Here is a 23,115-nt window from a genome sequence, read left to right as displayed (position 1 = left end):
GACCCACCCCAGAGGCCGTTGCCGGGCTTTGACAGAGCTACTGTCTAAAGCACTGAAAACAGTGCCTGCCACCATCCATCCTAAGTGCTGAGGAAGTGTTTCTCTTGTAACTGCTACTCCTCAAAAAGGGAAAAATAATCAAGACGAACAGAAGAAAAATGACTTGCTTGGCTCACAAGATGAATCAGTGAAAAGCGAAACGGATCCCAAGTGCCAGATGTCTGGTCTCCTGCTCCAAACAGCAGCCCTCTTTCCTGTGAATTCCTGGAAAACTGATCACTTGCTCAGAAACCTGATAATAAGCCCATCAACTAGCTCTTTTTCTTTCCTTCTCACAGCCAAGGCAGCGTGTAGCCCCCGTGGTCAGCAGCAGGTATGGCTGGCAAGGGGCCTTTTGAGTTGCCAGAAAGTAGAGTTGCTGCCCTGGGGAAGCCAGTGCTCAGCAAAGACAGAGAAGCGAGCAGCGCATCCGCAGGGGGCGAGCTGGGTGGACTACTACTCATGGCATGTGACGGCACTGTCCTCATCGCCCAGAGGCCACAGCGGCCCAGCCGGGGCGGGGGGGGGGGGGGGGGGTGCACCCCCCTTCATCCCCAGGGCCGTGACCACCATATACCTTCAGTGACAAGGAAGGGAGCCCAGCACACTGCCGCCTCACTTGTCCAACAGACCCAGCCTCTCCTTGGCACACTGGCCTTAGAGAAATCTTCTAGACTGTTTCCAGGATCAACTCTCCACACGGACCAGGTGGGGAGGTAAGTGTGAAAAGACTCATTTTCTCCCTTACTTTTTGATTTACACAACCGATGGCCAGGGCGGACAGGGGCAGGTGAGCAACAAAGCACGGAGGGCCTTGTGCTGCGGCCACAACAGGAGCGCAGCCTAACAGAAAACATGCCACGACGTCGTCACAAAACATGGGTGTCAGCCCCGAGTCCTCTCTTGGAAGCTGAGTGACCTCGGGCACATGACTTGCTGGGTCTCGACTCCCTCATCTGTTAAAAGGGACCATTTAGATATTAGAGGAAGCTGGTACCTATCTAGGAGACTTTGCTCCATACGATTAAGGGAGCTCTCACTGTAGTTCTTACAAAACAACATGGAACCGACAGCCCTGTTCCCTCAACACCAAATTCCTCCTCTTCAGAGAATGCAAGTTAAAATCTGGATTTAACTGGGGAGCTCTGAAGAAAGGCTGCAAGTGCAGCTTTAGCAGTTTCATTAGCCTTTCGGTTTAGCAGTTTCAGAGCCATAGTGAAAAAGGTGGAAGCTGCTGGCCAGGCTCCCGTTCAGGCACGTCACACCCCTCGGCGGTGACGAGGTTAACTGGCCGGGCCGGCAGGTGCCACGTGGGCCCCGATCTCTAACGGAGCCCAGGAGAACTGGGATACTGAAGACAGATGCTGCCCAGGGGTGGGGGTGGGCAGGCTCTCAAGCAAGACGGAGCTGTGCAGAGCATGTTATCCGTGACAGATGGAACTGGAGGGAAAAACGAGGAAAAGGGTGTGAGCAGAGCTGGGGCCGTGGGAATGCAGGGAGGCGGGACTGGGCCCAAATCACAGACCAAAATCCCGTCAGAGACAGTGGCCACGCGTTTGCCAAAACCTCACGAGTGGACTGCGTGTGGACAGGCCGTCCTGTTTGCCAGCGCCACGATTTCCTCTCTTCCCCTGCACGGGGCTATATCCCCAGCCACACCACCGAATGGCAGAGGTAGCTCCTGCTGTCTTCTGGATGGCCATGAGGACTGCCTTTTTCCTCTCTATGACCTCCATTCTCTTCACTAGAAGACAAGTTCAAACCTGCCATTTGGTCCTCCCAAGCAGCTCTAGAACACAGGACAGGTCACGATGTGGGCTTATCTTTTTTTTCTGTCTATAATAAGAACACCCTGACTTTCTTTTGGAAAACCACCACCTTCCGCTCAATCCAAGTAACTCAGGTGGGGCAGGCCCTACCAGCTGGCTCCAGGGCCTGTCATCCATTCTCACCAACAAGACTCCCCAGCCCCCAGGGCACAGCGACTGGTCCTGGCATCAGCACCGGATTTCAGGCCCTTCAGTGTCAGGCCCACCAGAAAAGAGGTGCTTCCGCTGGGTTGCTGAGCTGACGGGTGCAAGCCAGAAGTGCGAGGCAGCCCTGGCCACCACACCTGAGGAGCACCTGGCTGAGAACAAAGCAAACTGAGGAGAGAGCCGAGCCGAGAGTGAGACAGGGAGGTGTGATGGGATCTTTGGAGGCCCTTGGTTGTCTACTCCACGCACTGAGAAATCTCTCTCCTCGTTGGGTATCTGCACACCTGCGATCCAGAGTCCTGATCAACTCATAGAATTTGCAATCAATGGTTATAATCAGGCTTTGCTGACCGCACACCTGGCTGTTTAATGCCTAGCTGCTCCTAGATGTCCATGAAAGATGAGCGTTCCTAAGAGAAGAAGCATCTGAACCCCATTTGTACTAAGTGATGGAGTCCAAGCAAGACGGAGACCAAGAACCTACTTGACTCCCACTCTCTGGAAGGGCATCAGACTGGACACGAGCTTGGAGTCCACTCCAGAAAGGTCTGCCTCAGGGATGGTTTCTGGGACACATGGAGACGTCTTCTCCAGCTGTGAAGCGAAAGCCAGGGTGAGCGTCTTGGGCAGAGGATCCAGCTGAACTTGTGGAAGGCAGCGCACTTGTGCAACTAGAAAGGAGCACAGAAGGGTATGAATGGAAGTGCTAATGCCCACGAGAGCTAAGGACAGGGAGGGCGCCTCAAAATACAGAGCTCGGTGGCTGGAATTCTGGCACATGCCGTTTTCTCAAAAACGTAACTGGAGAGAAACCCGAGGGATGACGGTCACATCCTGAGCAAGTCCATAAGGCTAGAGAACTGGTTTTCCCTCTCTATCCCTTAGTTTCTGCAAATAAGAGGGCAGTCACTAATGCCAAATTGATTTTCTACACTACACGGACACTCGGAAGAATTGCAAATGTTTCTGTGACTTTTTTTTTTAACCTAATTTAAAACAATTCTCTCAGTATTCCCACTCAAATAAACAAGGACCCACATTCTTAAAAATCAGCCCAGAAAGACCCATGAAAAAGCAAGATATAGAATGAATAAATCTTGTCATTTCCATTCTCTTCATTTTTTTTAAAGTTTACTTATTTATCTAGAGAGAGAAAGTGCGAGAGCAGGGGATGGGCAGAGAGACAGAGACAGAGAGACAGAGAGAATTCCAAGTAGGCTCCACTCTGTTAGGGCAGAGCCTGACGCAAGGCTCAAACTCATGAACTGTGAGATCATGACCTAAGTCGAAATCAAGAGTCGGATGCTTAACTGACTGAGCCACCCAGGCACCCCTCTTCTTGTTTTATTTGGGTTTTGATGTTTGAGAAATTGAGAACTCTAAGTTATCTGCTGTTGATAGGCAAGGAAGCACTGTGCTCTGTGCAGAGAAGCTGTTAGGTGTTTCCAAGGAAGATCAGGAGGACAGTAGGGCTATTTATAAACAAAAACAATAGCAATGACAAAGGGCAGAGTCACGCTGAGTCCACCAACTTATAAAAATACAAATGGCCCTGCACACTTGAGACCCTTTCCGTAAGACAGAATACCGATCTCCCCTTGAGAGAGGTGAGCTTTACAGCAGTGACGTCAATGGTGAAGCAGACGACCAAGTTCCTTGGTTTGGAGGTGACCTGAGAGCACCTCTAAAGTAGGTTGGCAAGCTTAGACCTGCGGGCCAAACCAGCCTACTGTCTGCTTTTGTAGATAAAGTGTTACTGGAACACAGCCATGACAACTATCTGCCTGCTTGCCACAATGACAAAATCAAGTAGATGGGAGACCATATAGCCCACAAAGCCTAAAATACTTACTATCTGGCCCTTTACAAAAAAAGTTTACCAACCTCTGCCAAGTTCAGAGTCTAAACCGTTCCTAAGAGTGACCATTACTCTGACTCTTTCAATTAAAGCTTATATTTAGGGGTCTTTACTTTCCTTCCAAGTGTGCTGGTTCCAGACCCCTATATAACGGACAGGGAAATCTCTCCTTCCAGTCAGAGCCATTACCCCAAGTGGGAAAAATTACTTGGGACCTACAAGAAATGAAAGGAAATTAATTTCAATGGTTTTGCTTTTTGAAAGAGTTTAGCCTCACCCGATTTTAAAATTAAGAGGGAAGAAAAAAAAAGCTCCTTTATTTAAGAGAGAAACTGAAAAAGAATAAACCAGGGGTACAAACAAAACAGATAATTCTGGGGGTGGGAGAGAGACAAGTTAAACACCAAAGATGATAGACCTAGACGTCACTGGTGGAGCAATTATCAGCAATCTACTAATCACAGCCTGCTGTCCTATGGGTTGAGGCTTTCGAGATGGCCTTCCCTTTTATCATTGTCCTTTGAAAAATCTAATTAGAAGAGTAACTCCTGTCTGTGGATCTTCTGTTGCTCTTTGTCTTTTCCCTTCTCACGGGCACCTTGGGAGTCACAGTAACCCACCAAGGGACTAACTGTCTTCAGGAACCTGGTAAACGGAACCAAATAAGAAACTGGGTGTATTTCATTTCTACCCAGTAGTACTGGAAATTCTAAGGTCGTTGGTTCTGTGTGCCACATGGTCACGTCTTTTCTTAATATCCTCACGAGGTATTCCAAGTCTTTTGCCACATCATCAAATGGCTACCATTGTCAGTATTGATCTCAAGATGGAGGGCTGAGCCATCTGACTGCTACCTTAAATTGCTCTGTAGTCTCAATATATTTAAATCCATTTCCATCTCTCACTAAATGTACGTACCAGTTATTTCTGGAAACCGTTTGCGTGAACAGAATCACCATGATAAGAAATTAGGTAAGGTTGATGGCTTTAATATAAAAGAGACTTCCCCTACTGACAGAGAAATACATTTTATGCCTCCAAATTAAATCTGCACATGCTGATTTGTGCACACTTCAGGAGACTGAGCACTCCGTGTGCTTTCAGAAACCATTTTTATTTTAATCCTGGTGACCGCCGGTGCTCAAATACCTGATGGAAGCTAAGAAAAGGATGACGACCCGGCCGGTGTGAAATGTGGTGCTTTGTAAGCATTATGTTCTCCCAGCCGTTCAAGAGGAAAAAGCAACCTCCACTCGGTCTCCCACCAGCTACTGCCTCCGTGGTCCTACGCTGCTGGTTCAGCCAAGTGGGTAAGTTTCTGAGACAGCCCCCCAAGTCACTAATGTCCTTTCCAGGTGCTAGAAGATGACAGGAATGTGCTGTCTGGCTTCATGAGTCATCTAGAAATCGTTTCTGTAAAATTGCTCTCCGGCAGAATGCTACTGAGCCACAGAGCAGAGAGATGTTAGTGTTTTCAAATAGCAGCTGACAAGACAAGATCAGTGAGGGGGATGCAGAGCCCTTCTGGACTGTGACAGCCGGGCGAAAACAAAAGGCCTTATGCCAATTTCACCGTGGGCGAAAGGCCTCAAGTCACTTAGAAAAGAGGGAGAAGGAAAGCTCTTAGATTCACCGTTATCTGGAGAAAATAACTGTCACCATGTCATCAATAAGCATTCATGCACTCAGGAGGTCTTACTGTCATTTCTTAATGAGTTTCAAATGCACACGCTCGGTAGCTCAGGGCCAGGAACCTAACTTCACACAGGAGGAACGAGGGCTGGGGGTGGAGGAGAGGCCCCAGGTCTGCAGTCTGTCAACAAAATGGGAGCTAAACTGGGGTATTCTGGAGAGCCTTGTCTCCTCAGCCTCTTATTCACGGTGCTGGCATCTACATTTCCAAACAGGTCACGCTACAACCTCAAGATCACCAGCCTGGTCTGACTTCTGTCACTGGCCTGATTGTAAGCCTACAACGCTCCCAATGAGGAAGACAACTGTTTCCTCCTTTCTCTGGGTCCAAGATTTTTGCAATCTATGAAATGTGTAGAATCAGTCTTCTCTTCCACCAGTCGCTGTAATGACAAGATAGCATGTAACACAGCAATCTGAGCCCTAACACTAGAATTCTTAAGATCTGCGGAATTATTAACGTGAAATGCAAAATTTCACATGTGGCCAGGATGTGCATTTTTCTGGGTGAAGAATCCATCGTGTCCCTCAGGTATTTCAAAGAGTCTACGGCACACACAAGATTTGGAACCATTACATAATGTTACAGGAGTCACAAGACATGGTTTTTCATTACATTCTTCCGCTAAGGCCGTACATTTCCTGCTTCGTGTTGGTCCGTAAAAATCAAAGCCTTTATAGCTAACATAATTATATGCCTTCCTGCGGTTGAAAAACAAAGGGGCAAGAGGGAAACACTCACTCCTACTGCTTATCAAAAATTTAGCTTTGGCCAAATAGTTCACTCTGAACCACAAGTTCCAGAAAGCTGCAGCCACAGGGCCTCAGCTCAACGTCGGTCACCCTCGCCATGTCAGCCAGTGTTTGCTGGTGCTAAATAAGGACCCCGTCACAGTCACACTTAACCTTGGGTTTGCTGCAAGTCCTTCCACAAGGAATCAGAAACACTTCTCTCCTATTTAACTTCTGTCAGTAGGATAGAAACAGAGTAAAGACCCCTTTTTTTCACTGAAAGGACAGAGGAGACTCAGAATGTTGAATTCTCTACCTGATGTCACCGAGTCAGTCACTTGAGGAGGAGACAGAGAGAAGAAACCCAGCTTTTCCCTCTTGCTGCAAGTCCTGGGCTGGTGGGCAAGATGGCCAATGACTCAGAGCTGCCCCCTGGATCATGTCTCTCCTGGCCTGACTGGGACCAGCACTGGCTCGGAGGCCCAGCAAGTCCTCAGGGGGCCAAGCAGGAGGAACCTAAGTGGCGCCAGCCACAGACCCACTGCAGGAGTGTGCAGCTTGGAAGATGGGTGACAGATGGGCGTTCCAGGGCAGGCTGAGCTATGTCCATGTCCCCCCTCTCTCAGGCACACTAGAATTTACTGCCCAACGCCCAACCCATGCAGAGCACAGAGAGGAAAAATGGTAAGCCCAACTGGCTTCTCCTTCTTATACTGATAGCTGTACACACATCCCTTCCCTTAGTCAGTTTCCAAGGGCTTATTAAATGCTACACGTGCTACAAAGCCCACAGCCACCTAGACCCTGCAACCTTCATTGACCATCTGGTTCTCGTAGCAAACCGAGAGCCTTTCTTAGAGGGAATCTACAGTGGCTTCCATCTACACAAAGCAAATCCAGCTCAACTGATTCCCAAAGTCCACATCTAACACTTCTATGATGAGTAGGAAGTTGCACGGGCCTCAGGAACTTGACTAGCACGGCCACACTCGGGTGGAAGAAGAGGTCCTGTGTTTGCCCGAGCTGCCCCAAAGCCACCATCTCAGCAGACAGGGTGTGGCTGCCTGGGACCATCTTCACCTTCACATGTCCTGGGCACAAGCAGGTGAACTTACCACAGGCAGGGGATGGGGGGTGGGGGGGTGGTGCTCTTTAAAAATATGTTAAACTTAAGGCAGATAATTAAAGCTTAACAACAGCATGATACGAAACAAGCAAGGCAGGCATCTCACTTAATTTATTGTGCTCTTCCAAGAGAAAGCTCCACCTCCTGGTCTTGGCATCTGCAATGACAAGAAACACAAAGCCAACGTGACAGCCTGCCCTTCTGCGACGTCATTACACTTATTCGTTCATTCCCTGGTTTCATAAATCTCCAGGAAGCCAGGATGAGGTGGCTGGTCCTGTGCCCGCCAGTGGGGACACAGAGGCTAGGAGCACCTGCCCTCGTGGCTTTCACAGAATTCAGGGAGGAAAGACAAACCGATGTGGCAATAATACTGCGTTGTTAAGGGGGTGATAAAGGGTCCTATGGTGATACGTGACCGGGCATGGCCTGACAGGTCAGAAAGGCCCTGAATTTCCAAGATGGGGATAATTACAGTAGCTTACACTTATCCGGTGCTTACTTTAAGCCAGGCATAGTATCAAGAGGTTCACATGCTCCTCACTACCCTATAAGCTGGGTACCGGGGTCAGAGTGGTCAAACACCAGTTCAAATCCCAGTTCTGCCGCTTCCTAGCTGTGTGACCTTGGGAAAATTATGTAACACCGCTGTGCCTCAGTTTCTGCACCTGAAAAATGAGGACACTACAGCTCCTGCCTCACAGGATTCTCAGGAGGATTATATGAGATTTAGGTACTAAATGCTCATGAAACTGTGCCTGGCAAACAATAAGCACTCAAAAGAAAGCTAGCAACTATAAATTATTATTATTGTTATTAGTATGATGCCATCCACTGATTGGCATAGTACACACCACACACAGTACTAACCAAGAAGGGGAGTGTCTCACTACCCAACTGTAGCTAAGTTCTTAGAGAGGCTCCCCTACCGAGCTACCTTCTGAGAAAATCATGAAAGCTACATAGTTGCAGATAAATGCCTTCTGGACGGCAGACATGAACTCTTCTCTGTATGACCAAGGGAGAAAGCAAGGTGGTTAGGGAACAAGCTGCATAAACATAGTGAGTCAGTTTCTGAACAAAAAGCAAGGTGGCCCCGGTGTAATCTGACAGACCAAAGGCAGACAGGCTACTCCCGCTGTGGGAATAGTACAGGACACTCTTCGTGACAACAGCTTGACCCGGACACTGGCAGAGCAGCAAACGGGGAAGTCTGTGAATAGCAGTGACGGCAAAAAAAAAAAAAAAAAAAAAAAAAAAAAAAATCCACTCACGGTTTCTAGATGTCTGAGCGTGGGCAGGACTGGGTGCCAATATTTTAGCTGTTCACATTTCCGGAACAGCAGACCGTATCTATTTGGTGTGATTTCAAAGGTCACTCTTTGTGGAATACACATAGGCCTTCTGTACCGGCCTTTTAAGGGCAGCCTACTCCAAACTGAAGTCGAAAATCCAAGGGAGCCCGGAAGGCAAAGAACCCTGGCCCTCGTGTCCGTGGCTCATCTGGCCTCAGGACAGGCCCCGGCACATCTCACCCAAATCCCACTCAGCAGGCGGCCCTTGTGAGTTAAAACTCGATCCACCCAAGGAATAAAACAGTAATGGCTGGCATCACCCTTCTCCGGAAGGAGCCCCAAACCCTGATGAAAGCTCACTGAGCAAGTAATTCTATAGAGGCTTCTTCCATAAGATTGCCTAAACATGATGTCTCAAAGGCATGAGGTTTCAAAGGTTTGCTTTCTTACTCACCTACGGAAAAGACTAAAACCGTATCAAGGATGGGAAATATTGATCCATAACAGCCACATAAAAGCCCAAGCTGAGAATGAAACCCAGTAGTGCAGAATTCTTAAAACTAACTTCTGCCCCGTGTTCTCATGGAGCACCTTTTGAAGAGCTTCACAAAAACTAAAGCACAAATGCTCTGCTTTGGCCAGCAGTGTTCAATTCTGGCTGATTATTAGACTTTTACAAAATACCAATGCCCAGGCCCCACCTCGCAACAGTTAAATCAGTATCTGCAGCTGGGAACCAGGCATCAGTGTTTATTCTGGGAGCGGGGCCTGGCAATCTGTGTCACCAAGCCCCCCAGGTGGTTTGGATGCACGCTCAAGTTGGACAACCACTGACTCCGTCTACCCCAGGGCATTTATTTTTATGGCCTATGCCTATTTTTTGAGCTCTCCTAGGAACAAAAATCACTTCTGAATATTCAAACAGAGAAAAACAACCTGTGTGAGAACACGGACCACCATGCATCCTGGGAATCAGGCGGAAGCCAAGTACTTGCCATAATTTTTGGAATCCATCTGCTTAAACAGTGCAGTCAGATGTTCAGAGTAGCCGATGTCTGCCTCAAAGCGGGCCCGGGAGATGAGCACGCATCGCCCTTTGACAAAGGCAAGGGAGGGAGCTGAAGGCAGGCAGGCCTGGGCTACACCACCAGCAGAGGGCAACTCCCTGCTGTCCTCGGCCTCTTCCAAAGGCTGCAGGGTGACAGAGGGGAGGCTCTGGGCTGCTTTCACTGCGGAAGAAAAGGACATATGTGACAAGGTGGATGACTTTCACAGTACCCTGGGGGTGCTCGGACAGGCAAAGGAGAAGGGCAGGGGTGGGACTCGAGAAAAAGCCTGGTTAGATTAGGAAGGCTTGCGAGTGTGCTTTCACTGCGGCGTTGGGAACTGCAGGGTTACTGAATGGAACTTCTGCTCCTTAAGTGTTCAAATTAAAAAACGCACAAATGAACAGGGGGAGGAGGGATCTCACCAAGATGTGTGACCTTATTAGAGAACTTCTGTTGCTGTGTCACAGAAGCCACTGAGGTCAACACCCAGAAATCACCCCTATCACCCGACCCCCAGGTCACTGCTCTGCTACCGCTTGGAGAACCAGGGAAAGAGACACAGAACCATCAGTCCCAAAACGCAGTTGCAAGCCTTATTTTATGTGTTACGGATGCATCTTATAGATTAACAGATTTGACTATATAAAACTAAACTGTCGAAAAAACCAAATGGAATTGAAAGGCAAAACTACCAAATAAAGATTTTTGCAAGAAATGTGAGTAGAGCTCACTAACGAACTCAAAAGAGGGGAGAAATGACTAACATCTGGAGAAGTGTTCGACGTCACATATAATCAGAGAAATAAAAAGCCATTTTTACTCATCAAATTTGCAAGATTAAAAAAAAAAAAAAAGCTCCTGGGTGGCTCAGAAGGTTGAGCATCTTGATTTCAGCTCAGGTCATGATCTCGCAATTTGTGGTTCAAGCCCTGCATCCGGCTCCACACTGTTTGGGATTCTCTCTCTCTCTCTCTCTCTCTCTCTCTGCCCCTCCCCGGCTCTCGTGCTCTCTCTCTCAAAATAAATAAACTTAAAAAAACACACAAACAGATATCTGCATTGCTAGTTGGGAATAAAACCTTTTGGAAAACAGTTTGGTATTATCTAGGAAGAGTCCTAAACACTGATAATGATTCCACTTCCAGGAATCTATCCAAACTGACAACTGAAAATACAGAGGTTAACGGATACAGGTATTTCTTACAGCTTTAACACTGGAAAAACCCAGAGCGGATACAAATGAAATAAAAAGGAAATGATTTAAGCAACTTGTGACACATTTATACCACGGAATGTTATATGACCATTAATTGTTTTTAGTAAGAAATTTTAGAAAAGACAGACATACAAAAAGCCAATATTAAGTTTAACCGAATGAAATCTTTTTTTTAGAGGTCAGAGTGGTCTGGTAATGGACACCTGCCTCTTCATAGCTCAGTTAGTGGTTAACGTTCACCGTTAATACAAAAATAAAGTGTGTATGTTTTAACGCCTAGAAAAAAGGCTGGAAGGCACAGAACCAAAATGCTAATAGTGGTTAACTGAGTGGGGAGACTATGGGGGAATAGTTGTTCCTTGCACGATGATATACTTCCTATGCGTTCTACGACGCAGATGTGGTAGGGTTAAAAAGACAAAATCCACAGGTCCGCCTAGAGCAAGTCGGCAGCAAGACCGACAGTCTTTACACACGACACTGATAAAAAGCATAAGCCACTGTGAAGACACATCATAAACCTATCTGAAAAATAAAGACCAAGGGCAGATGGTGGCTGTCCTCGTGCTGAGCACCGCGTAACACAGAGCTGAGTCTCCATGCTGTATACCTGAAACTGATGTAACGCTGCGTGTCAACTGTACTTCAACAGAGAGGAAAAAGAGCAAGGATGAACACACAAGTCCACGGTCACTGCGCGAGTGTTCAAGGGCTATCTCAGCAGACAGCGGGTCAATTGGGCAAAACACTGGTAAGGATGTAGAGAGGAGCGAAGTTATTCATAAGCAGTAAAAGTCATCTAAAAGCAATAGGGAGAATTTTGTGCCCAATAATCCGTTTCTTTTTTAAGCTTATTTATTTATTTTGAGAGAGACAGTGCGCGGGACAGGGGCCGAGAGAGGGGGAGAGAGAGAATCCGAAACAGGCTCCAGGCTCAGCTGTCAGCACAGAGCCCGATGCAGGGCTCGATCCCACAAACTGCGAGATCATGACCTGAGCCGAAGCGGGATTCTCAATCAACTGAGCCACCCAGGTGCCACCCAATAACCAGTTTTTAAAAAAGATGTGGGGCGTTACAAAAAGCAACCATATCACACAGAAAACCGAAATGAATTTGCAAAAGCAGAAGTCATCCAAGTCACCATGCGTTGTGAGAGAGGAGTAAAAAGACAGTAAAACAAACCCATGACAGTGGAACTCACTGATCTAAACTGAGCAAAAATGAGAAAACCAGGTGTTGAAACCTGCAATCTTAACCCAGAGTACTGGCTCTCCCCCTCCCAAGACCTAACAAATGGATTAAAATAACAGTAGAAGTGAGCCCTCCCCCCAAAAAACATCACCAGCAGCTACCAAAGAAAGGGATATCACCTGACGCCAAACATTTAAAGAGGTGGGACTCCAAAGAGAGACACAGGAAATTCTGCAGGGGGCCGTCCCATCACCCCTCACGCCCAGAAACGACTGGTGGCTCCAGACAATTCTACCTCATGCCCCAAACCCGCAGAGAAGTGACCTCGACAGGCCTCACCTTTTCCCTATTTGAGCCGGGTGGGGAAAGAGGGAGCATAGAAATGGCTGAGAAAAGAGAGGACGAAAATGGGAGACCAGAACCTCCAGGGCTGACGCGTAGGCAGAGATGTAGGCTCCGGGCACCAAGGTGATGAAAACCTTGGTGTAAGAATCAATAAAATGTGAGAAGACAGAGTGGGGCATCCGGGGACTCTGACAACGGGCCAGGCTGGGTTAACGGTATCCGCTGGAGCCTGAGCGCTCAGGTTAACTAGCCACGTAGCATTGTGAGGATGGGTGCTGTTTGCCGAGCCGTTACTCTCGGGGCAGCCAGCTTCCTGTCGTAGCTGGAGCCAGCACTCCAGTGGGAACGTGCACTCTGAAGTCAGACTGTGTGGGTCTGAATCCCAGTTGCACAACTCACTGGCTGTGTGATCCTATTTTAGTTATTTATCCTCTCTAGGTCTCAGTTTTCCCAGATACCTGTAAAATGGTTGTTATGAGAAACAGAAGACGCGGTGTATACAGGCATACCTCGTTTTATTGCTCTTTGCTTTACTGTACTTCACAAATATCGTTTTTAGAAGTTGAAGCTTTGTGGCGACCCCGCATCGAGCAAAGCTGTCAGCGCCATCGTTCCAACAGTAATTTGCTCACTCCCTCTTTGTCACGTTTTGGGAATTCTTGCAATATTTCAAACTCTTTCATTATTATTATATTTGTTATAGGGATTTGTGACCAGTGATTACAACTTGCTGAAAGCTCAGATGATAATTACCATTTTTTAGCAACAAAGTATTTTTTTACACTGACTTATTTATTTTGAGAGAGAGAGGGAGAGCAAACGCACAAGCCGGGGAAGAGAGGGAGGGAGAGAGAGAATCCCAAGCAGACTCCAAGCTGCCAGCATACAGCCCAACATGGGGCTCGATCTCACTAACTGTGAGATCATGACCTGAGCCGAAATCAAGGGTCTGATAGATGCTGAAGTGACTGAGCCACCCAGGCGCCCAGCAATAAAGTATTTTTTAATTAAGGTTTGTACATTGTTGTTTTTAGACATGCCACTACGTACTTAACAGACTGCGGTATGGTGTAAACATAACTTTTATATGCACTGGGAAACCAAAACCTTCGCCTGAGTCACTTTATTGTGACATTTGCTTTACTGCAGCGGTCTGGAACCAAACCTGCAAAATCTCCGAGGTATGCCTGTATAGGAAGCTTAGAAAAACCTGCTGTGTAGCAGCTCCTTTAAATGCTAGCTTTTGTGCATATGGGGACCTTCACCCGAGGCCGGCCGTTAGTGAGAAGGCAGAAGAACACTGCGGGAGTGTCCTAAATGCCATCTGGACCATGAGCTGGACCACATCTGCTGCTCTGGGAGCTGTTTAGTGCCAGTCTCTCCCTGCATGCCAGGCAATGACACGCCCACTTACTTAGGGCACTGTAGTCGGTCATGCTGAAGTTCCACATCTTGGTGGCAGGATCTGAAAGGAAACAGAAGTACTTGGTTTGCTCACAAGGACGTTGATGACTGTCGTTATAAGTTGTACTCAGACATTCAGTAAAAGCTTGCTGAACGAATGAATGAGTGCTGAGTTCAAAACAGTTGAGTGAGAGCCCCCACCGATGTACAAAATCCCTGCAGAGGACCAAAAGCAAACACAAGCGCGGACAGTGTTTCTACTCTCTATAGAGGAACTCAAGTCAGGCCCTGGCACATTATGGCCTCACCTAAGAGGGAGAAGGACAGAGGTGGAACTAGAAGCCAAGTTCTCCGAGACCCAGTAGAGTCAGGCAGAGCACAGTGAGAAGGAGCATGCTCTCTGGGCTGCTGCAGCACCAACCACATCCCGGCTCTGCCCTTCCAGAAGAACCAATGCCAGCATGTTACTTCCCCTTACTGAGCCAGTTCTATGGCCTTTAAAATGGAAATAACATTCATCTATCGCAAAAAATGGTTGTTATGCTTAAGTGCTACAGCACAAATAAAGTACCCAGCAGGGGACCTGGCCTCTCAGTGAATATTCATCCATTCTCCATTCGGCCCTGTGGCAGCCCCCAAGTTTGACAGCTGTTTGGAGGGATGTCTATTACAAAAGGAAACATGAACAAAAACAAAAATTTTTAACAACTGGACGGACAGAATGTGCCAATGCGCTCTCTTCATATTTATGAGAACCTGTCAGATTAAAAGAGACTCTAAAAATAGGAAAAAACATCAGAAGAACAAGACCGAAGGCTCATTACCGTAACTTCTGCTGGGCAGACTCTTAAAGACTGCAATGAGGTGTGCATTATACCCGATCTTCACCTGGAAACGATCCCCACTCCTTATGCATGTTCCCTGCTGCGAGCTTAATGCTTTGTGGAACGAGGCCCCCGATTTCTGTGGGAGCCTTCCTTCTGGCCTGGCTGTCGCACTCCCTGAACCACAGCGGCTGTCAGAAATGTTCTGCCCCGAGGTGGAGGGCCTCTCTGCCTTGGCGTCTAATCCAGGGTCCCTGTGTGGCTGTCCAAAGGAAGAAGCCGGTGTCTTCTGGAAACTCTTTGCTTTGGCCAAAGGCTCACGAGCTGTGTTAGCAAAGGGTGTGGATTTGGTCTCGTGTGAAGCCTGACCTGACTGATAACACAACAGCTGTTGAGTGGGGGCCCCTGGAGGACTTTTTGCCAAGGGAGGAGAGACCCTGGCGGCAGTCATTTGACTCGGTGGGCTGTGGCTCAGGCAGGCTGTGGGCACATCTTCTTGTATCTTCCCGCTCCCCTTTGCCTGCTGTGGAGTGCTTAGATGAAAATGGTGGGGATTAGGAGGTCTTTGGTCACCAGTGGATGAACTGCTGAGATTCTGTTGTTTGAAAAGGACACCATGGCTCACCGGCTTAGGAGGCTCCCTGGGGAGATTGGGGGGCAGACCCTGCTTGGACTGGGAAGAGTTGGTGGCAATGGAGGAGCCGGAGCCTGCGCGCTGATGCTGTTCCGCTAATAATTTCTCAGCTCTACGGGCCAGAGCCTTCTGTCGATTCTCTTCAATTTTTTTCCTCTGCTCCTCTGTGAGAGGCAAGGACATTTTAACAGGGAAATGCTTATGCAAGGATTGTCACTCTTCAATCAGAAACTTGGCAAAAGCTGAGGAAGGAAAAACAATATTGAAATAAACATCAAACATATTTGCCACGCTCCTACCTTTATTTTCACAAGCTTTTGTCCCAGGAAATGCACAAGGAGTACAATCAAGGGATATGTTAAAGTTTCTTTTATAATTAAACACACACACACACACACACACACACACACACACACACACAGCACACACAGGGAGAGTGGGTAGCATACACTAAAACAAAGATCCTGACAAAAAAGCAAAAAGCAAGGTAAGATCGAATCCAAAGCTAAAATAGTAATTTTGCTGCAATATTTTTCTCCCTCTCATCTCCCCCAGCCAATGTGAGTTATCAGATCCCAAGGAAGTTATGCAGTGCAACCCAGATCTTTCAGATAATGAAAAGGGTGACATTTCAAACCAGAAGTGATCATGGATTAGACTGACATAGACCAAAACAGCCACATACCATGGTGTGTCACTTGTGAACACAGACTCTGGCCAATCTGGAAGAAATAAAGAAGGAAGGCAGGATTAGCCTCATATAGACTGCACACTAAACTCACCCCCTTGAATTCAATCCTGTCATCCTTCCTGGCAAACCAATCTGCAGGTGGCCAGGTGAAAGCCACAAGTAGTTGGCCCTCGTTAGAGCAACCATGACGCTTGGAAAAATCAGCAAAAAAAAAAAAAAAAAAAGTAATGCAGGCTCCTTGTACAAACTCAAATGCTACAAAAAGATGTACAGAAAAGAGTAAAATTAGTCTGTAATCTCACCACCCATCAATAAGCAGTGTTAGTGGTTTAGAGTACCTTAGAGTGATTTTTTCTATTCCTATCCGTAGATGCATGCCACATATTCAGGAGAAACATTTATGTATTACAGAAAAGGATCATTACATACACTGTTTCGTGTCCTGGTTTTCTTTTTCAATTTATTTACTTGGACATTTTTCTATGAACAATACAATCTTTTACAGTATTCTAGAACCAAGGAGCTGGACACCAATTTCTCTGGCTTGGTTCAGACCAGACCTCCAACCACGAGTGTTTACAATGACGACCTGAGGATGGAATCCAGCAGCGCTGTTCCGCCTCTGAAGGGGTTTAAAGCTTTCCTTGCTGCTAAGACTCTCCTGGGCACAGCTCTGCATCACATGGAGTTTCCATGGTACCCCCCAAGACCTTTCACTTCCTCTAACCACCAGCAGTTAGGAAGGATATGGCAAAGGCTTTGTTCCCAGGTCAGAGCTGAAGCCCTCAGGCTCCCTGGGTAACACGCTCCTAACTTTCCAACCAGGGCTCTCCTGCACCCCCAAGATCTCCAGGCCCAAGCCGGGTGCGCTGACTGCCTTCACTAGCCACGGGAGGCTAGGCCAGGGGACGAAGAAACCCCACTAAACAGCCCCCAAGTCCTGAAGCCATCCCCACCCTCCCACACTCACACCCCGCCGCACCTCGGCTGGGGCCCCCTGCTCCACCCCATTCTGTGGGCGCGCCTCCCGCCGCCGGGCAATAGCAGAGCGCCACGCCCCACTCCCACCCCTATTATCTCCACTTGGATCTACCCTTCCCCGTGGCCGACTCCCTCTTCCAGGCTGGCATTTGGTCTCGTCCGCCTTCTCACCCGTAGAGGCACTGAACACGAGCCACGTTTGAGGCCTCCCCGAACCCAGGGGTTTCTCCAGATCCCTCTCGAGCTAGAGTACCCTTTCCGGTGGGCGGCTAAGAGCGGGTATTCCAGCGCCGCCAGTTTGCCCACCTTACTGCCGCGCTTGGGCCTGGAGGGTGAGAGGTCACCGCAGAACTTCGCTTCCCAGCAGACAACGCGGCCGCAGTTACGCTTCATAAAGTGGGAGTGATGAAGTGGGTGATGGGGACCGGTGCCGCAAGGTCTTCCGGGACCTGTAGTTTGGGCCACGAGCCTGGCGGGAATTAGAGGACACGCACCGACGTGGGCGGGGCGGGACTGGAGCGATGCAGCCTGGGAATTGTAGTCCTCCGTTCCCACAAAGGTTTAGCCAAACACCAGGTCTTAAAGTTTCCAAAACGAGAACTTTCCGAAACCAGAAGTTCTCAAAACTAGAGTCTCGCGGTCTCAGCTTGTCTCCAGGGGAATCCCAGACAGCGGATTGATTTGGTAGCTCTTAATAAAAAGTATCCCCTGGAGCATCCATTCTAGGTGTCGATAACCTCGGAATCTAACCCCCGCCCTTTGTTCCAACTCCTACCTGACCTTCAGGGACTAAAAAGAATTGGCGTCGTGGTCATCATCGTCTTCATCGTTCTTGTGCTGGGCATTTAGTGTGAATTATCTTATTTAATCTCCACGATAATCTAATGGAACATGTGTTATTCGTATCCCTACTCTATAGATGGGAAGACTGAGACAGCTATTAGCTTTTCAAGGCTTTGTTAGACTATTTGTGATTCTGAATCCGAAGTCCCAGTTCTTCAGGGAAAATCTCTAAACTATCTGACACTCTCAGAGTCAGTTTGCCCCATTTCTGAGCATCAGTACCCCTTTCCTTACACGATCAACTCAGTTATTACATATTGATGGTAATATTTCTGTCTCAGTATACACAAAGGTTTCTATTCTGTTTTCAAACATGGCTGACTTAAAAACAAAGAGGTAGATCTCTACTTAAGGATTTGGAAAAATGGCCAAGATATAATGTTAAGAAAAACAAAGCACAGCAGTGTGTATAGATTGATCCGTTAAAAAAGGAAGAAGGAAAGAAAAAAGCCTTACCTCTAAATGCATGTAAACTCATTTAAAAAGGTTTAGAAAGGAAACCCCAAAACTCACCAAACTGCTCAGGACCAGAATAGGATGGAACACACTTTTCTTTTCAATCTATATATTTTTCTGAATTATTTGGATTTTCTTATAATAATACTATAGAACTTGTGTGACTTTTGAAACACAGAATCAATTTTGAAACATGTAAATCATTTTTTTTTTAACTGACAAAGATATTGGCCTGTCTTAGCCAACGTCAGAGACATTTAGTACCAGAAAGCGTGCAGATCTCACTCTACCTCTTTTATGGCCACACAAGCACAGCAACTGTGTCTCCATTTTCTCATCTGGTATCGAAAACAATATCACCTTGCTAAATCTCCTTGTTGTGGTGAGGATCAAAGCAAGACAAGAGAAGTGCTTAGTGAACTGTGAAATCCCAGAACAGATTCCAGATGGATATTGCTATTATTTGAGGTAAATCTTCTTGGTCTTTCATTTCTCTTCACCCAGCAAGAACTTTCTACTATACAGACGAACAGAAATTAATGAACACCTTTACCTGCCCTCCCTGTCCTCCAACAGAGTCTGTTAATTTGCTAAGAAAGTTGGGTGCTGTGCTTTTCACCGTGTCTGCCCCCTATTTATATAACAGCGAGTTTATTCTGTTGTGCTCACATAAAACCTGTAAAACCACATAGTGCCCTTTGACATGTACTAAGAGGGTATGTGGACCAGTGCAGTTTGGATCCTACATTTCCTGTACATTTGTGGATCTTATCCCCAACCTGGTGGGTCTGGAATTGGATTAGAATTTGCAATTACCTTTTTAGCTCTCACTCACTAAAATTCTAAGAATGCCATATTAAAAATAAGAATTCCCTAAAAAAAAAAATCATCTTCAGCAAGTAATATAATCAGATGCCACTTAATATTCACATCTGTTTTGCCAATAGCATCATTTGTTGAGGCCTCACTATATGCAAGGCGTACCCCCGCCCCGCCCCCCCCCCATACTTCTGAAGTTCTTGAGGCATCTTATAGTGAAAGTTCATTCATTAAAGGGTTTAAAGACCTGGAGGAGAGCACATAAGCCAAGAAATGGAGGGAGAAGAGAAGATACAGCAGTTGAGCTCCAGTTGAACTCGGACCTTTCTGGCAGCTAAAGCAAAAAAAAAAAAAAAAAAAAAAAAAAAAAAAAAAAAAAGGGGGGGGTGTTGCGGTGCCAGGACCACACAGCTGAAGCTTACAAACACAGGGCAACTAGCCACTGCTATAGTGATCTGAAGCGTCACCCGGTTGCCTTAGAAACCCGCAAACGAAAGGACAGTGTAGTGAGTATTCTGTAAAGTTAACATTTTTAAATGATTAATAGAATTACATATAATTATAGGTATAATTATAAATATATATGGATATGTATATAAATGTAAATTATAAATCTATAGTTATATAAAAAGAGAGTTTATGTCAGTTTAAAAAAAATTTTTTTTTAATGTTTATTTATTTTTGAGAGAGCAAGAGACAGAGTGAGAGCCAGGGAGGTCAGAGAGAGAGGGAGCCACAGAATCCGAAGCAAGCTCCGGGCTCTGATCTATCACACACAGCCTGGCCCAGGCTCAATCTCATGAACCACGAGATCATGACCTGAGCGGAAGTTGGATGCTTAATTGACTGAGCCACCCAGGCGCCCCGGTATCAGAGTTTTTCACGTTTAACTGGTTTTCTTTAGCACAGCAATGATGGTTATAAATACTTTTATTTACCAGAATAAATAAATTGTTTTCCCCTCCAAGAAAATCCAATAATGTTTAGTCTGTGAAATCCAAAAATCTGGCAGACACAACAGTAAGGGATGCCAAAGATGTGTCAGATCTATACTGTCTCTGCAAAAGTTTTACTGTATCTGGAAGATAGAAAACAAATAGTTAAAATGATCAGATTTGTCAAAGGCCCTAAATATTTGTCTCAAATGTTGCTTAGGACTACTCATACTGAAAAAAGCATTTGTGGTTTATCCGAAATTCAAATGTAACTGGGTGTCTTATACTTTATCGGACAACATAACGACAGTTCACTCATGTTATTAGTTAGGCTTAGCTGAGCTGCGAGCAAATATACATTGATATATACGAGATTTACAGATATATTGATATGTTGGATTTTAAAGCTAGAAGGGACTTCAGAGCCTATATAGTTTCCTAGGTGAGGAAATAGAGGCCAGATCAGCCTGGGTGTGCTGTAAAAATGCACCCAGGGAAGTCAGCTTGCCTGATGTCACAGACCAGGCAGAGACCAGGCTGGAACAGGGAATCTCAGTCCCAGTGTGGGGCTCTTTCTAGACACTAATTAAATGGTTGTTGCATGCTTGCCCTTGCCTGATAGTATGTCTGGAAAACTACAACAGATTAAGATCCCTCCCCCTGGAGCTTACATGCTAGTGATGTAGGTGGTGGGCTTCCCACTTCTCTCTGTTTCTGATCCCCCAGAGAGGGCTTGACAGTTCTTTGGGGAGAGAGCTTTTGACAGCCTCCTCAAGGGCATGTCATTGCTCAAGTTAATTACACCTAGAGCGCTGTGATAAGATTCTGGAGCAGATGCAAAACTTTGGATGGAAAAGGAGGCTGTTCCCTCCTCCGGTGCTGCCAGTCGGCAAAGGCATTTACATATCCAAAGCACGGAGGAGCTGTGTGAAGGTTTATAAGCCAAGAAATTCACCTTCCTTAGCGGTTGTTCCGTTCTGATGGACTTAATTGCTCTGAGTCTGACAGTTCAGTTTTTCTCCCTCCTGGGTCTGCCTTTCCCTAGCTCTCCTCTCCCTGCAAACTCTAAATGTATTATAAAGACAGAGAAACTCCAGGATTTTTTTCACACGGTGCGTTCCATACTTTGGTGAGTATTCTCCAAGCATCTTCATTTCTCTGTTTGCTCTTGGTGCCTGTGGTTACTTCCCAAGCTTCTCTCTCAAATCTGGCACATACTCTGCCCAGCATAGCTTTGTGTATCCTTTGCCAAAAGCATCCCCCCCAACACCCTCATCCAGTTTTTTTAGACCTGTAAAATTTCACTTTTTGTGTTCCTCTAAAATCACAAATTTCACTTTATCCATCCATCCATTCATATATTCATATAACAACCATTCGAGGACCTCCTGTGGGCCACATACAGTGCAAAGGGACTGGGATTGCAATAGTGAATAAGAACCGGAAAATGTTACCCTTTTTCCATAAAGCTTACGGTCTATTTGGGGCAGCAGGAAAAAAAAAAGAAAAGGAAACAAAAAAATAAAACAAGTGCCTGAAGGACCCATGCAGAAGGTTCACATAGAGACTGAAGAAGCAGCTATTTCAGAGTGATCAGGGAAGGCCTCCCGAGGGTTGGGGGGCAGGCATTAACCTTGAGGCCTAAAGGTGGAGGGGAGCAGCTCTGAGACGTCAGAGCAAGGAGGGTTCTGAAGCAGAGGAAGAGGCCAGCGCCACTGCAGGCAGACGAGGAAGGGCTGGGTGTGTTTGCAGAGCTGCATGAATGCCTGTGTGGCTGCAGGGCAGTGTTAGAGGAGTAGAGGGCCGGAGAGGCAAGTGGGAGAGAGAGCCTCAGGGTCCTGCAGGCCACGATGAGGAGTTCGGATTTTGTTCTGATACCGGTAGGAAGCCACTGAAGGATTCACTCTGGAATGGTGTGATCTGACGTGTGTCTTAAGAAGCTTGCTCCCTGCAGGAGAGTGGAGCATGCCCTGGAGGAAGGCAAGAGAGCCAGCGAGAAGGGCTTTTTGCAAGCCATGGCAGGAGGCCAGAGAAGAAATGATGCAGGCCTGGCTGGATGCTCATTTTGGAAAGCTGCCTGGAGGGAGACTCCAGCACCATTGCTCCTTCTCAAGGAGCCTGAATGTCTGAGGCCGGCACACACCCACCCTCCTAGCTCCATGGCTCATCTTCCATTGGCAGTAATAGACGTGAAATTGGCGTAGAAAGTCAGGGTCCTACGTGGAACTCTCTAATGGACTGTCATTTTTTCTGCAGCTTCCTTGCCAAAGTATGAACTGGAACAATTACGTTTTTTCATGATTGTTCGTGGAAAATGGGGGCAAAGAGGAGCTAAGTCGTTTCCTCAAGGATGGAAGTAACACGGAGCCCAAGCTCCATCTCAGATGGCCTACTTCTTACTCCCCCTTTACTATGCTCCTCCATGGACCCTACAGTGAGAGCACAGCCACCTGACTTTGTTCGATATTCTACTCTTGATATAATGTCATCTCTCCGGTGGGAAATTGCTCACATGGTGACGCCCCATTTGTTTCTACAGATGTGCAAATTTCACGACGGATTGTCATTGGCTTGGTGCAATATCCATGAGGGCCACAGGGGGGCGAATAATAGTGCCTGAAAGCTGGCCGGCCATGTCACTATGACCTGTCCCCTCTGTCTGGGTCCCTCTTTATACCTCTTAGTTCTCCGTGTTTATATGTGTCTTCTTATGTCTTTCCTTTTCGTTTTATATTATACTTATTTACTTTTAGTTCTTCTCTTTTTTATTTCTGCTTCTCTGACCCCTTATCCAGACTGCCCACATCACGGAACAAAAGGTTATTTTTATTTGTTGTATGTGTTGGATTGCTTCCTGGCTTTCAGCTCTCAAAGATGTAAGTGAAGCACTTTCTACTTCTCTCCCCTAGCCTTCCCCCACTCTCATTTGTTTCAGTTTTACTTTTGTGGTCATCAATTGCCTCCTCGCCTTCAATGGAAAAAGGAAGGGACACATCATGACCCAAATA

General features: G+C 46.8%; 1 protein-coding gene across 6 annotated transcripts in view; it reads right to left on the bottom strand.

Moving 5' to 3' along the window:
• The window catches only part of SMARCAL1 (SWI/SNF related, matrix associated, actin dependent regulator of chromatin, subfamily a like 1), a 53,567-nt gene extending 36,065 nt beyond the window's left edge, over window positions 1–17,502 (bottom strand). The window contains exons 1-7 of one of the 6 annotated variants that reach the window (XM_045481179.1): window positions 17,361–17,502; window positions 16,068–16,104; window positions 14,749–15,624; window positions 13,935–13,985; window positions 9,714–9,947; window positions 7,530–7,580; window positions 2,500–2,686 (exon numbers count right to left, since the gene is read on the bottom strand). In XM_045481179.1, the coding sequence (XP_045337135.1) occupies window positions 2,500–2,686; window positions 7,530–7,580; window positions 9,714–9,947; window positions 13,935–13,985; window positions 14,749–15,565 (1,340 nt within the window). In that variant the 5' untranslated portion in view covers window positions 15,566–15,624; window positions 16,068–16,104; window positions 17,361–17,502. Of the gene's footprint in view, window positions 1–2,499; window positions 2,687–7,529; window positions 7,581–9,713; window positions 9,948–13,934; window positions 13,986–14,748; window positions 15,625–16,067; window positions 16,105–16,164; window positions 16,188–17,166 lie in introns of those variants that run through there. The other 5 variants (XM_045481180.1, XM_045481178.1, XM_045481174.1 and 2 more) reach the window with 5 other exon arrangements.
• Window positions 17,503–23,115: the final 5,613 nt, after the last annotated feature.

The sequence above is a fragment of the Leopardus geoffroyi genome, chromosome C1, assembly GCF_018350155.1.
Source record: "Leopardus geoffroyi isolate Oge1 chromosome C1, O.geoffroyi_Oge1_pat1.0, whole genome shotgun sequence".
NCBI classification, from domain to species: domain Eukaryota; kingdom Metazoa; phylum Chordata; class Mammalia; order Carnivora; family Felidae; genus Leopardus; species Leopardus geoffroyi.
This window is presented reverse-complemented; position numbering and strand designations above follow the sequence as displayed.